At 46.4% G+C, this 13,022-nt stretch overlaps 1 protein-coding gene across 2 annotated transcripts; it reads left to right on the top strand.

Annotated features, from left to right (window-relative positions):
- The first annotated feature begins 3,807 nt into the window (after positions 1-3,807).
- Positions 3,808-12,204, top strand: LOC146236915 (glutathione hydrolase 1 proenzyme-like). Of its 2 annotated transcripts, none has more exons than XM_084687220.1 (12): positions 3,808-3,974; positions 4,883-5,013; positions 5,232-5,321; positions 5,702-5,894; positions 6,215-6,375; positions 6,592-6,741; positions 8,033-8,169; positions 8,284-8,471; positions 10,291-10,418; positions 10,678-10,790; positions 10,930-11,043; positions 11,810-12,204. In XM_084687220.1, exons 1-12 carry the CDS (start codon positions 3,808-3,810, stop codon positions 11,954-11,956), a joined length of 1,719 nt encoding a protein of 572 aa, XP_084543346.1. In that variant the 3' UTR covers positions 11,957-12,204. The 2 variants fall into 2 exon arrangements, with proteins under 2 accessions (XP_084543346.1, XP_084543347.1); XM_084687221.1 differs by having other exon boundaries at positions 4,883-5,018; positions 5,237-5,321.
- Positions 12,205-13,022: the final 818 nt, after the last annotated feature.

The raw sequence follows: 13,022 nt of genomic DNA, 5'->3' as shown, positions 1-13,022 counted from the left end.
GGATTATTTTGGTTTATTCTCATTCTAATCTCTTTCAATCTCTATCTAGCTATATATCTCTCTCCATATCTTCCATCATTAATGGGGGATTTCCAGCCATACAGTTTGATTGTGCAGTTTGATTTAAAAGCCATCTACGAAAAAAGATATGCCTAGAAGAATTGGAGTTTAACTTTGTTGCTTTTTTGTAAACAAAACATCTTTCTAACATCTGTATATTAACCTGCGGTGGATGTTGCAACAATGTAAACAATTTATCATTACAAGATTTGTTCATACAAGGACTGACTGATATGTCACAAGCACATGACACAAGCCACAGAGAGTGGTACCTTGCTACACATTCAAATCAGGTTTCTAAAAAACAAACATTATCAGTTAATCTTTTTTTGTGTAATCATCACCAACATATGTAGTAATCTGTGGGATGAATCTTTAATTTTTTCTGTACTGTTTAGTTAAGGATAAACCATCCCTAAAAACACAAAATAGATAATTGATTCAAATTTTACCCCATGCTATCATTCAAACTGTAAACCATGCTTGCTTTTGGTGTGATAATTATGAACACAGATAATAACTCTCCCTGTCGAAAGTGTTGTGTGATGAGCAAATACAATTGTGTAAGGTGTTAAATAGTGGCCAAACAACAATGCTACAATAAGTGACACAATGAGTTGTGAGAACCATCAAGTCCAGCAACTCAAACAATTTGAGCATATGAGCGGTGGGGGCTGGTGGGGGCAGGTGGGGGCAGGTGGGGGCTGGTGGGGGCTGGTGGGGGCTGGTGGGGGCAGGTGGGGGCAGGTGGGGGCTGTTGGGGGCAGGTGGGGGCAGGTGGGGGCAGGTGGGGGCTGGTGGGGGCGGGTGGGGGCTGGTGGGGGCAGGTGGGGGCAGGTGGGGGCAGGTGGGGGCAGGTGGGGGCTGTTGGGGGCACCTGCTGGTGGGGGCAGGGTGACACCCAGCCTTCAGTAGCACTTGTCCTCCTTTCTTTCACTTGTGATCACTGCAGGTATGTTTATGGAGCGGGAGGTTAAAGATTAATGGCATTGTAATAGTTACACATTAAGAGTTACAGTGTATTGCTTAGCGTCTTGTACATCTTGTACATCTCATCCTGACCAGAGGAGCTTAACAGCAACACCGGTCTACTGCAGAGGCCCAGGAGACAGAAAGGTAGGGGAGACATTTTCTCGCAGCGACCAGGTGGACGACTCAATCGTTTTGGGGTTTGAATTCAGGGGGGGATTGAGGGAGAAGGGGCCACTCTACTCCTGCAACAAACAAAATGGATGTGGGGAGAGCCGTCTGTTTGATCCTTTTCATGTGTTTACATCCGGACCACCTGTGCTGCTGTACACCTAATGAAGTGTCCAGTGTTGTTACATGCTTTGATGTGGGGGATTTGGACAGGGCAGGGGTGGAGGGGGGGGGGTGGCGGAGAGGGGGATCTGAACAGCAGCCAGGGAAGAGGATGTGTTGTGGAGCTGAGATATTCCAGTCTCTTGTGTTGCTGGTTTAATTTAGTTTTGCTGCAGGCAAGCACAGGCTTCACAGGAGGACGTACTGCACTACACTGAAGTCCTGTTCTCATCCAGCACTGTAGGGCTGCCATGCAAAGAACAGGACGCGATCCCCACAAACAGAAACATTCTGACAACAGTCACATTTGACATTGTGTATATTTAGTAAAGAATTATAAATAGTTTGCTGAGAAAGTTCAGCAGAAGTATCAAGTATCACGAGTGGTTAGTTCTACAGTTTTGTGATGGTTAAATTCCGACAGTTATTCAGTTAATGCTTACCAGAGAGACATGTTCATATCCAAGTATTGTGTATGATTGATTGAGATTGGACAAACATCGCATTTCATCAGGTGTCTGTGCCGGCTTTCCTGTTTTCCTCTCTATGCGGCCATTTTCAGTTTTTAATTTAGCCATTTTACATTTAGTTACAGTGCATTGAAACCTACTGTTCTTTTCTGATATTGAACTCTTTGCATTTCTTCTCATCGAACGTCACACAGAAACACATTGCCATGCCTACATGTGCTGTAGTGTGATATGCAGAATGGTCATTTAGCATGCAGCAGATCCCCTTGGCAGGAAAGCAGTCAGGCAGGATGGTGCGTGGGAGACTGGGGGTGTGTGTGTGTGTCTGCCTGCTTCCTGACTTGGCTGTTGAAGCGTCGGATGTGAGCAGAGTAGCAGACCCCAGCATGTGAATGAGCATTGTCAATTTAATAGGAACAGACCAATTGTACAGACTGTGACCATCACAAAGGGTTCTGGAAGTGATTCTATCCACTATCCCACACTACTCTCTGTTTCTCTCTCTCCCTCAGTGTTCTATGGCGGAGTTTTGACGTCTTCCATTACAAAATGGTCGCCTTGCACCGTTGTCAGGCTGGCTCTGCTCTCGTCTTATTTCTCTAATCTAAGGATTGGCTTGGTCTGCTGTGACTCACAGCTCACTGTGTTGTATTAGCGTGGTCTCGCGTGCACACGCTACATTGGGATGTAATCAGCTGGGGACAATGGCGGTCTCTTAAATCGCCACAGAGGCAACAAGGGCCCCCTGCCAGAGTCTTTAGACGCTTTTTAATGCCGCCTCCTGATCCTTCTCCGGAGAACATCCAAGCTCTTGTGCACTGATCTCCCTAGAGAAACTTTCCACAGCAGTTTCATCATTTTAGAACTTTATTCTGCCACTGGGAATTATTTACTATTTACTACTCAATGTTAGTCACAGTCTTACTTGAAGTACATGTATACCCAATGTGTGAGTTAGAGAAACTGGCATGGACTATTTTTAAGTCACTTTGGATAAAAGTGTTTGCTAAATGACTTCAACGTCAAATGGAACAAAGAATCTTGTAACGATGACTTGAGTGAACGCAGTGTCACTTCACTTCCTCAACTTTTCATGATCCAGAGACAAGCACCAAAAGGCTGAAATCTGAATAAACAGTGTTGAATAGAATATGTAAATCATCGACAGGCCTAGGGAACACTGTGAATTTCGGTAGCTTCTCTGACACTCTTACCATGATAGTTTACTGATTACTGACTTATTATAATTGTGGTACCAGGAATTCTAGTCCCAAGAGCAGAGACCAGCATCTGCGATTAACAGTATTATACAACCCAAACAGCTAATAACCTGTTGTAATCTTACCAATGATCATTTTTATTAAAATAATAATTTAAATATTCTATTCAGATTATTGCGTTATGGTTTATTAGTTCATCAACTGATTAGAAAGCAGTATACCAACTTCACTCTGCCGAGAACCTGGCCTTCACAAGGAAACTCGCTGCGCCTCCATAACGATAGCGTGACGTTTCAGTTATAAAAGCTCTTTTTAACTAGTCTTTTATGGAGTAGGAGATAGTTTCCTCGCAGTTGTTTGATGATTATTAACTGTCTTGTTTTTCTGTTGCACGTGGGACCCGCTGCTGGTGTTTTTAATGACATGTTTGCTGTTCTTGCTGTGACTTGTGACTCTTTTCAACAATTTTATATGTATTTTTATGCCTACTACTTTGCTGTGGCTTGCTTGCCATGAGTTAAGAATGTCATTGTTCAGAACAAAATTGTGTTATACTGTGCACTTGATAAATATAGCACTTTGACTGGCAGAAGTAATGTAGGTTTTGTGTGTAGATTTTTAGTATATATATACAAACATATTATATAAAAATATATTATATATATATATATATATACACCTTTATAAAAAATATATACCTTTTTCCTGGTTCCCTCCCTCCAGGTTGACCTGACGGTGTGTGCCCTAACAGAGACATGGTCCATAAGTCTGTGGTGGTTGGTCTGCTGGTGCTGCTGGCGGCGGCCGTGGGCACGTTCGTGGGGGTGTTCTTCAGTGAGGACACCAGGAGCCCCTCCACTGACCAGGCCTTCTCCAGAGCGGCCGTGGCCGCCGACGCTGGCCCGTGTTCCGAGATAGGCAGGTCAGAATTACGATAATACACGACACGTTTACATATATGACAATATATATATATATATAATATACTATAATATATCACAAACAATATATTATAGTCTACACTATGTCAGGTCGTAACTGAGCTAATGAACGCACAAAGACACAGTCCATATCTTTATTTATTTTAACATAAACATAATTTTTTTAAACACAGTTGATTAGAAAGTCCTGTAAAATTAAGATTAAATGCAAGAATCAAAGTGTCACTTAAAAAGGCCCGGAAATAGCAGATGCCAAATTGGAGAGTAGTTTTGCTTCCGTACACAAATAAATTCCCCGCTTCATCTTCTCCAGCATTGAAGCTTCTGTTATTGTAATTCAGCCAGTCTGCAAACCGTCTTGCCTTTTCCCTTGATTAAAACTGTGTGCTTCGTTGTGTCTGTGTGTGTGGGGGCGTGTGTACGTGTGGGATATTCATGTCTGAATGGATGTGGATGTGTACATGTGGGACTGTCGGTGTGTACATGTCTGCGAGTGTGTGTGTGTATGTCTGCATGTGTGTGTGTGTGTGTATGTCTGCATGTGTGGGTATGTATACGTGCATGTGTTTCTGTGTGTGTTTTTGCTCTATGTATGTGTGTGTATATGTGTTTCTGTGTGTGTCTTTGCTCTTTGTCTCTGTGTGTGTGTGTGTGTATGGATGTCTGCATGTGTTTCTGTGTGTGAGTCTTTCTTGCATGTGTGCGTGTGCGTATGTATATGTGCATGTGTTTCTGTGTGTGTTTTTGCTCTATGTATGCGTATGTGTATGTGTTTCTGTTTGTGTCTTTGCTCTATGTCTCTGTGTGTGTGTGTGTGTGTGTATGCGTGCATGTGTCTTTCTTGCATGTGTGTGTGTGTGTGTGTGCGTGTACACAATGCCATCCTCAGGGACATCCTCCAGAAAGGGGGCTCAGCGGTGGATGCGTCCATAGCTGCCATGCTGTGTGTGGGGCTGATGAACGCTCACAGCGCCGGCATAGGAGGTGGACACTTCATTACCATCTACAACGCAACTACTGGTACAGTCTCAGCCTTCACCTTTAACCCCTGGCCTCCCAGTTCAACTACTGGAACCCAGATAACTGGCCTAGTGTTAGCCCTATACACCATATGCTCTATTTGTATGTTGCTTTGGATAACTCCAACTCGAAGCTAAACGAACGAAACATCAAATGTAAACAGTCAACAGGATGTTGAGGTACCTTGTACAGTGTGGATGTGTCTGACTACGTCACAGGGAAGGTGGAGACCATAGACGCCAGAGAGACGGCTCCTCACAACGCCTCTGAAAACATGTTTGGTAACAGCACTGACCTTTCCCGGAAAGGTAATGCATAACTAGTTACATAATCCTTAAAGAGATGATTTGACGTCTGTAACCTTAAAGGGAGAAAAAGACGGCCTTCAGCATGAGCCGCAGAGATAAGAGGGGAGATGGTTGTAGCTCGGTGGTTAGATGGTTTAATTGCCGATCAAGAGGTCGAAGTCAAATTCACACCCGCATATCCCTTTGGATTATAACATCTGATAAATGAGTTTATTTATTTATTTATTAGGAGTGGGTAGCAGTATCTGAGCAGCATTTTAGATTACATCTGTTTTTCTTTATCATTATTCAAGAGCTGTTTATCGGTATGTTTGTTTGAATGAACAAATTAGTATTTTTAATTGTTTTTTACCACTAACAATCTCTCCTCTGTATGACAGGAGGGTTGTCCATCGCTGTGCCAGGGGAGATACGTGGGTACGAACTGGCACACCGGCGCCATGGTAAGATGCCATGGAAGGATCTTTTCCTGCCCAGCATCAAGCTGGCACGAGAGGGGTTTCCGTTAGGCAGGGCCTTGGCCTCGGCCCTCAACAGCAACAGAAACACCATCGCCAGGGACCCGGCTCTGTGGTGAGAGATCAGATCTCCTCACTGCTGTCGGTTGTGCTAATGGTGTTTTTATTTTACTTGTTTTGATGCACTGCTATAAAGTGCATAGCTATCTGTCTATCTGTCTGTCTGTTTATCTATCTATCTGTTCATCTGTCTCCACTGACACTGCTTGTTATTGTAAAAAAGTGCTTGTATTGTATGTTACGTTTTATTCGATTTGGACAAGATACCAGATCGCACCGTTTCTTAAACCTTTAAGCACACTGGTATCTAACTCTCTAATCTCCTGTTTATCTTTACCACTATCTGACCCCAACTACTCACAATCTCTCTTGCAGTGAGGTATTTTGTGGCCCCGACAAAAAAGTATTGAAAGAGAATCAGACCATCAGGTACATCAAGCTGGCTGACACCTATGAGAGGATCGCAGAGGGAGGTGCGGATGTGTTCTACCTGGGAGAGATGGCTCAGAACCTCACCAGAGAGATCCAGGCAGCAGGTTCTTATTCAAACCTCCAGTCAATCACCTCTTTGTTTTCATAACAACCCTTTTTTGTATCAGAAAGCCATAAAGATAATCTATTTAGATAATCCAGGCCAATCTATGAATGGATAGTTTGTTGTTTTGTAAAATAAAAGATGAAGTAAGACCTGTTCCTTTTTGCTCTAGCAATGATTCACAACATGTTGCCTGGTTTCTGTGTGTGTGTTCTAGGTGGGATCATCACTCTGAAGGACCTGAGAGACTACAAGCCCCTTCTGGAGGAGAACCCCCTCAGGGTGGAAGTGGGGGAGTACACCATGCTTATGCCCAACGCGCCCGCCAGTGGCCCAGTCCTTGCCCTCATCTTAAACATCCTGAAAGGTAAACGCAGTCCTTGCCCTCATCTTGAACATCCTGAAAGGTAAACGCAGACCTGGCCCACAGGGGGCACTGACGAAGACACCTTAATTTGTTTACTTTCGAGAAGCTGACATCCAAAGACATTACGTTTGAGGTAGGGGTGGGGGGGAGCAACCTTTTGATTGGCAGTCAAATGCTCCACCACTGAGCTATGTCTATCGCCCCCTGTACACATTCTGGTAGTAATGGCTTATACTCCAGGGAACGGAAAAGCCCCCTCTCTCTCTCTCGATTGGATTTCTGATGAGACAGCTGCGCTTGAAGAAAACAATTAAGTAGCCGAGGTGATTGTTTTCCGCATCGTCAAGCACGAGCCTGTCTCTGGTCGGCGGGGCGCTGCTCTGTCAGCAAGGTTCATGTCAGCAGATGATGCTGACTCACTCATTGGCTCTGGGACTGCCTGAGCCTATCATCTCAGTGTGCTGTGTGCACCGTGTTAGTCCTGATGAGGCATGTTCATAACGTCCCCCAAAGATGCTGAATCTGTCTGTCTCTGTCTTTCTATTAGCGACGAGTATTGCTCAGTGGTTGGAGCTTTTGACTGCAGATCAAGAGGTTGCAGGTTCAAATATCCCCTGTATGTTGCTTTGGATAAAATCGTCTGGGGAATGAATTATGGATGACATTCCTACTGAACCATGAGAGAGAGTGATGGGTATACAGTTTCGGCTGTAGATTTATGGAAAGTGAGTCGGCTGCCACCACCCAGACTGTTCCTCTCTGCTAATCGTCAGTCCAGTGACAGTGTCTGTCACTGGACTGGGGGATTAGAAATAACTTTATTCCTGAATAATGAATCTCTGTCAGTGTTCCTTTCCTGCGTCTGTACACCCACTCTGTGCGACCCCCTGCCTTCAACAGACTAATCTGACCAATACCTACCTTTAATTGGACACAGTTGAATGCGGGTGGATCTTGCGCTTGCAAGAATTCCCAGACCCTTCCAAGTTTGTGCAGTGTGACTCATGCTACTGCCTGTCAGCTGAAACTCATCAAATCCTACACCCCAATCTCCCTCCCTCCCCCAAACCCCCACTTCCTGCTCCTTCCCCACAAAACCCTCATTCCACTTCGGCTCTCAGCTAAAACCGCTCCAATTCTCAGTCTTTTTGAGTCTTAACAGAGAGATGGCACTTTTCCACTGAATCAATTTGAAACGTTGAAATTCTGTCCCCAGCCAATTTAGAGTTATAGAGCTGGTCTTTGGTGGTTTTGTTGACAGAATTAATACAAAGTTGTTGTTTTTTCTCAGGGTACAAATTCAGCCCTGACAGTGTGTCAAGTGATGAGAAAAAGATCCTGACTTACCATCGCATTGTCGAGGCTTTCCGCTTCGCCTACGCAAAGCGAAGCATTCTGGGTGATCCAGGTTTCCTCAACATCACGGATGTAAGTCCAGGGTGCTTCCTCTACACTCAGTGTCAACACCGACACCGCAAATCTCCCTCTTTATGTCAACCTCTGATACTGCTTTAAGACTCTCATCCTCTACCTCCTTCTCAGTTCATCCAAAATATTACCTCAGATTACTTTGCCAACAACATCCGTCAGAAGATCACAGACGACACGACGCAGCCGGAAAGCTACTACGAGCCGGAGTACTTCGTCCCCGACGACCACGGCACGTCTCACGCCTCCGTGGTGGCGGAGGACGGCAGTGCCGTGGCGATCACCAGCACCATCAACCACTTGTAGGAACCAAGTCGCTTCCATCTGTGGTTTCACACCCTTACCCATACCCAGCAGACCTAACCCAACACCCTATACCTATCCCCTGCCCTAACCCAACACCCTTTACCTACCCCTTAACCCAACACCCTATACCTACCCCCTGACCCAACACCCTATACCTTCCCCCTGACCCAACACCCTATACCTACCCCCTGGCCAACACCCTATACCTTCCCCCTGACCCAACACCCTATACCTTCCCCCTGACCCAACACCCTATACCTTCCCCCTGACCCAACACCCTATACCTTCCCCCTGACCCAACACCCTATACCTTCCCCCTGACCCAACACCCTATACCTTCCCCCTGACCCAACACCCTATACCTTCCCCCTGACCCAACACCCTATACCTTCCCCCTGACCCAACACCCTATACCTTCCCCCTGACCCAACACCCTATACCTTCCCCCTGACCCAACACCCTATACCTTCCCCCTGACCCAACACCCTATACCTTCCCCCTGACCCAACACCCTATACCTTCCCCCTGACCCAACACCCTATACCTTCCCCCTGACCCAACACCCTATACCTTCCCCCTGACCCAACACCCTATACCTTCCCCCTGACCCAACACCCTATACCTTCCCCCTGACCCAACACCCTATACCTTCCCCCTGACCCAACACCCTATACCTTCCCCCTGACCCAACACCCTATACCTTCCCCCTGACCCAACACCCTATACCTTCCCCCTGACCCAACACCCTATACCTTCCCCCTGACCCAACACCCTATACCTTCCCCCTGACCCAACACCCTATACCTACCCCCTGGCCAACACCCTATACCTTCCCCCTGACCCAACACCCTATACCTTCCCCCTGACCCAACACCCTATACCTTCCCCCTGACCCAACACCCTATACCTTCCCCCTGACCCAACACCCTATACCTTCCCCCTGACCCAACACCCTATACCTTCCCCCTGACCCAACACCCTATACCTTCCCCCTGACCCAACACCCTATACCTTCCCCCTGACCCAACACCCTATACCTTCCCCCTGACCCAACACCCTATACCTTCCCCCTGACCCAACACCCTATACCTTCCCCCTGACCCAACACCCTATACCTTCCCCCTGACCCAACACCCTATACCTTCCCCCTGACCCAACACCCTATACCTACCCCCTGGCCAACACCCTATACCTTCCCCCTGACCCAACACCCTATACCTTCCCCCTGACCCAACACCCTATACCTTCCCCCTGACCCAACACCCTATACCTTCCCCCTGACCCAACACCCTATACCTTCCCCCTGACCCAACACCCTATACCTTCCCCCTGACCCAACCCCCTATACCTTCCCCCTGACCCAACACCCTATACCTTCCCCCTGACCCAACACCCTATACCTTCCCCCTGACCCAACACCCTATACCTTCCCCCTGACCCAACACCCTATACCTTCCCCCTGACCCAACACCCTATACCTTCCCCCTGACCCAACACCCTATACCTATCCTCTGACCCAAAACACTTATGCATACCACTTATGAACAAAAGTAGTTGGGCATGGGTTTGTGAGCATTATTGGATAAAATGATGGATGTACCTGATGGCTTTCATGATTGGATGGGTGAGTCAAAGGTCACCTTGGATGTTTTCCATAAGTCAAAGGTCACCTTTGATGTGCTGTGACCTTTGACATATCAAATGGTGAAACAGCGTACTCATTTAGCTTAACAAAGTGGGCAACCAGGCTGATCAGCAGATGGTTTTATTCAAAGCGATAGTGATCACCCGCCCCCCCCCCCCGTCCCTCCCCAGCCTGGGGTCAAAGTTCATGTCCCCCTCCACTGGGATCCTCCTCAACAACGAGATGGATGACTTCAGCTCGCCACTCATCACCAACGGCTATGGGGTACCGCCTTCGCCAAACAACTTCATCAGACCAGGTCATGTAAATGCCAAGTACATTGGTTTAAAAAAAAGTAACTTGGTAATATTGAACTTTTGGTCATTTTGGGACAGTTGGTTTTCTCCTAAACCCCTTATGACAATTTGTCTGTGGTAACAAGATACTTACCGTTCATCCCAGTCATCACAACATAATGTACTATGCATAGTGTTGAAGAGAGGTGTTATCAGGGTGAGGTTGGACTATGCTGGGGTTTTATGCTAAACTTGGCTTTTTATGGTTTATTTCCACATCAGGTAAAAGACCCCTGTCTTCCATGTGTCCAACCATTCTGTTTGACAATAGCAACAAGGTGAAGATGGTGGTGGGGGGCTCCGGAGGAACCAAGATCACAACCTCCATTGCCCAGGTGAGTCACAACATCTGCCATCTATCTACAGCAAGGTACAGGGAGGGAGTTGAACCTGCAACCTCTTAATATGTAACCAAATGCTCTGACCACTGATGATGCCCATGTGTTTACATTTAAAATGTGTTTTTTTTTAAAGGTGATTCTGAACGCCTTGTTCTTTAAGTATGATCTGAAAACAGCCGTGAACGCGTCCAGAGTCCACAACCAGCTGAACCCCAACACCACTGTGGCTGAGCCGGACTTTGACCAGGTAGGGCTCATGCAGCGGCTACCTCACACTCTACACCAGAAGGTTAGAACACGCTGTCAGTGTTGGGCTGTTCACATTGAGATGTTGGGTAGGTTTGTTGGGTAGAGGTATGGATGTTGGGATTGGGGTGTTGGGGAGGTCTGGGGTGCTGGGTAAGGGTGATGGGGTAGGAGTGTTGGGTAAGGGTGATGGGGTTGGAGTGTTGGGTAAGGGTGATGGGGTAGGAGTGTTGTGTAGGGGTGATGGGGTAGGAGTGTTGGGTAAGAGTGATGGGGTAGGAGTGTTGGGTAAGGGCGCTGGGGTAGGAGTGTTGGGTAAGGGTGATGGGGTAGGAGTGTTGGGTAAGGGTTATGGGGTAGGAGTGTTGGGTTAGAGTGATGGGGTAGGAGTATTGGGTAAGGGTGATAGGGTTGGAGTATTGGGTAAGGGTTATGGGGTTGGAGTATTGGGTAAGGGTTATGGGGTAGGAGTGTTGGGTAAGGGTGATAGGGTTGGAGTATTGGGTAAGAGTGATGGGGTAGGAGTGTTGGGTTAGAGTGATGGGGTAGGAGTGTTGGGTAAGGGTTATGGGGTAGGAGTGTTGGGTTAGAGTGATGGGGTAGGAGTGTTGGGTTAGAGTGATGGGGTAGGAGTGTTGGGTAAGGGTGATAGGGTTGGAGTGTTGGGTAAGAGTGATGGGGTTGGAGTGTTGGGTAAGGGTGATTGGGTAAGGGTTTGTTAGGTAGGCTGCAGGCCTGACCCAGCTCCTGTGTTCTCCTGGTTTCAGAGGATCCTGGACGGCCTGGCGGCAAAGAACCACGTGGTGGAACGACTCAAATCCACCGCGGCGGTGGTGCAGGCGGTGGTGCGTCATGGCAACCAACTGTACGCCCAATCAGACCCCAGGAAATGGGGATACGCTGCTGGATACTAAGACAAACCTCATTGTATCGAATAAGGGATGTTGAAAATCAATTGAATAAATTCAAATTCAGTGTCACACGACGTTAAAGATGGAAAAACACTGAGAAACACATCCAAGATTTAAAGCAAAGTATTGTACGGAAAACATTTATTTCCAAATCACAGGAGTAATTGTTTTTTTTGGCCATTGTCGAATTTTGAATAAAGTGTTTATTTATTAATGACCATTGGTTATTATAAAGACCAAGAGTCCTATAACTTTTGAGAAGAAAAAAAATATCTACAAAATGTATCAACTCAGTGTTTGTATTATGTACTGGTGCATTTGCCAATAAAGCCCAAGGAGTGGTAATAAAAAGCCCATGTGAGAAAAATATTAAAAGTGGGCCGTTCTCCGGGTCACATGCCTGCTATAAACGTATTGCATGTACTGTACTGGAAAACAGCACTGTCTTTGCCACGTTTTATGCATGGCTTGAACGGTGTCACAAGGAGGCAGTCCTTCCACAGCACGTGTGGCATCAGATAGAGTTAGAGAAGTTCCACAGGCTGTATAAGTCAGGAACAGGCTGTCCTGTCCTATAGCAGTGTAAGACTCATAATCCCACAATGCCCCTGAAAGAGTTCACTGAGCTGGTGACAAAAATGAGGTTGGGGTTGTAAATCTCTATCTACAGACAAGGACTCGAGGTGTTGATCTTTCTTTATGCTTGGAGGATTAAAAGCTCTCCAAAGGTCAACCACCCCTGGTGACATAGCAGCCTTCTGAGACTTCTACACACACACACACACACACACACACACACACACACACACAAACACACCCACTGGCATGCACATACACACACGTCAGGCTACAAAGTCAATAAAGTTATACAACAATACTCTGGAGGGCTATTCACAGCCATGGAGCACAGTCACGTGTTGATGACAGTTGTTTGTAAACTGATGAGAAGAAATAGCTTTTGCATGTTCACATGTAACATCAATATGAAGTTAACACATAGAAACTGACAAGGCTTGAAACCAGACATGGTGTAGTTTCCAGGCACTTTAACAAACACTGACGCCAAACA

This window comes from Hypomesus nipponensis, chromosome 22 (assembly GCF_054491055.1).
Source record: "Hypomesus nipponensis isolate SF chromosome 22, ASM5449105v1, whole genome shotgun sequence".
Taxonomy (NCBI): domain Eukaryota; kingdom Metazoa; phylum Chordata; class Actinopteri; order Osmeriformes; family Osmeridae; genus Hypomesus; species Hypomesus nipponensis.
Note: the sequence above shows the minus strand (reverse complement) of the source record. Positions and strands in the feature narration are given on the sequence as shown.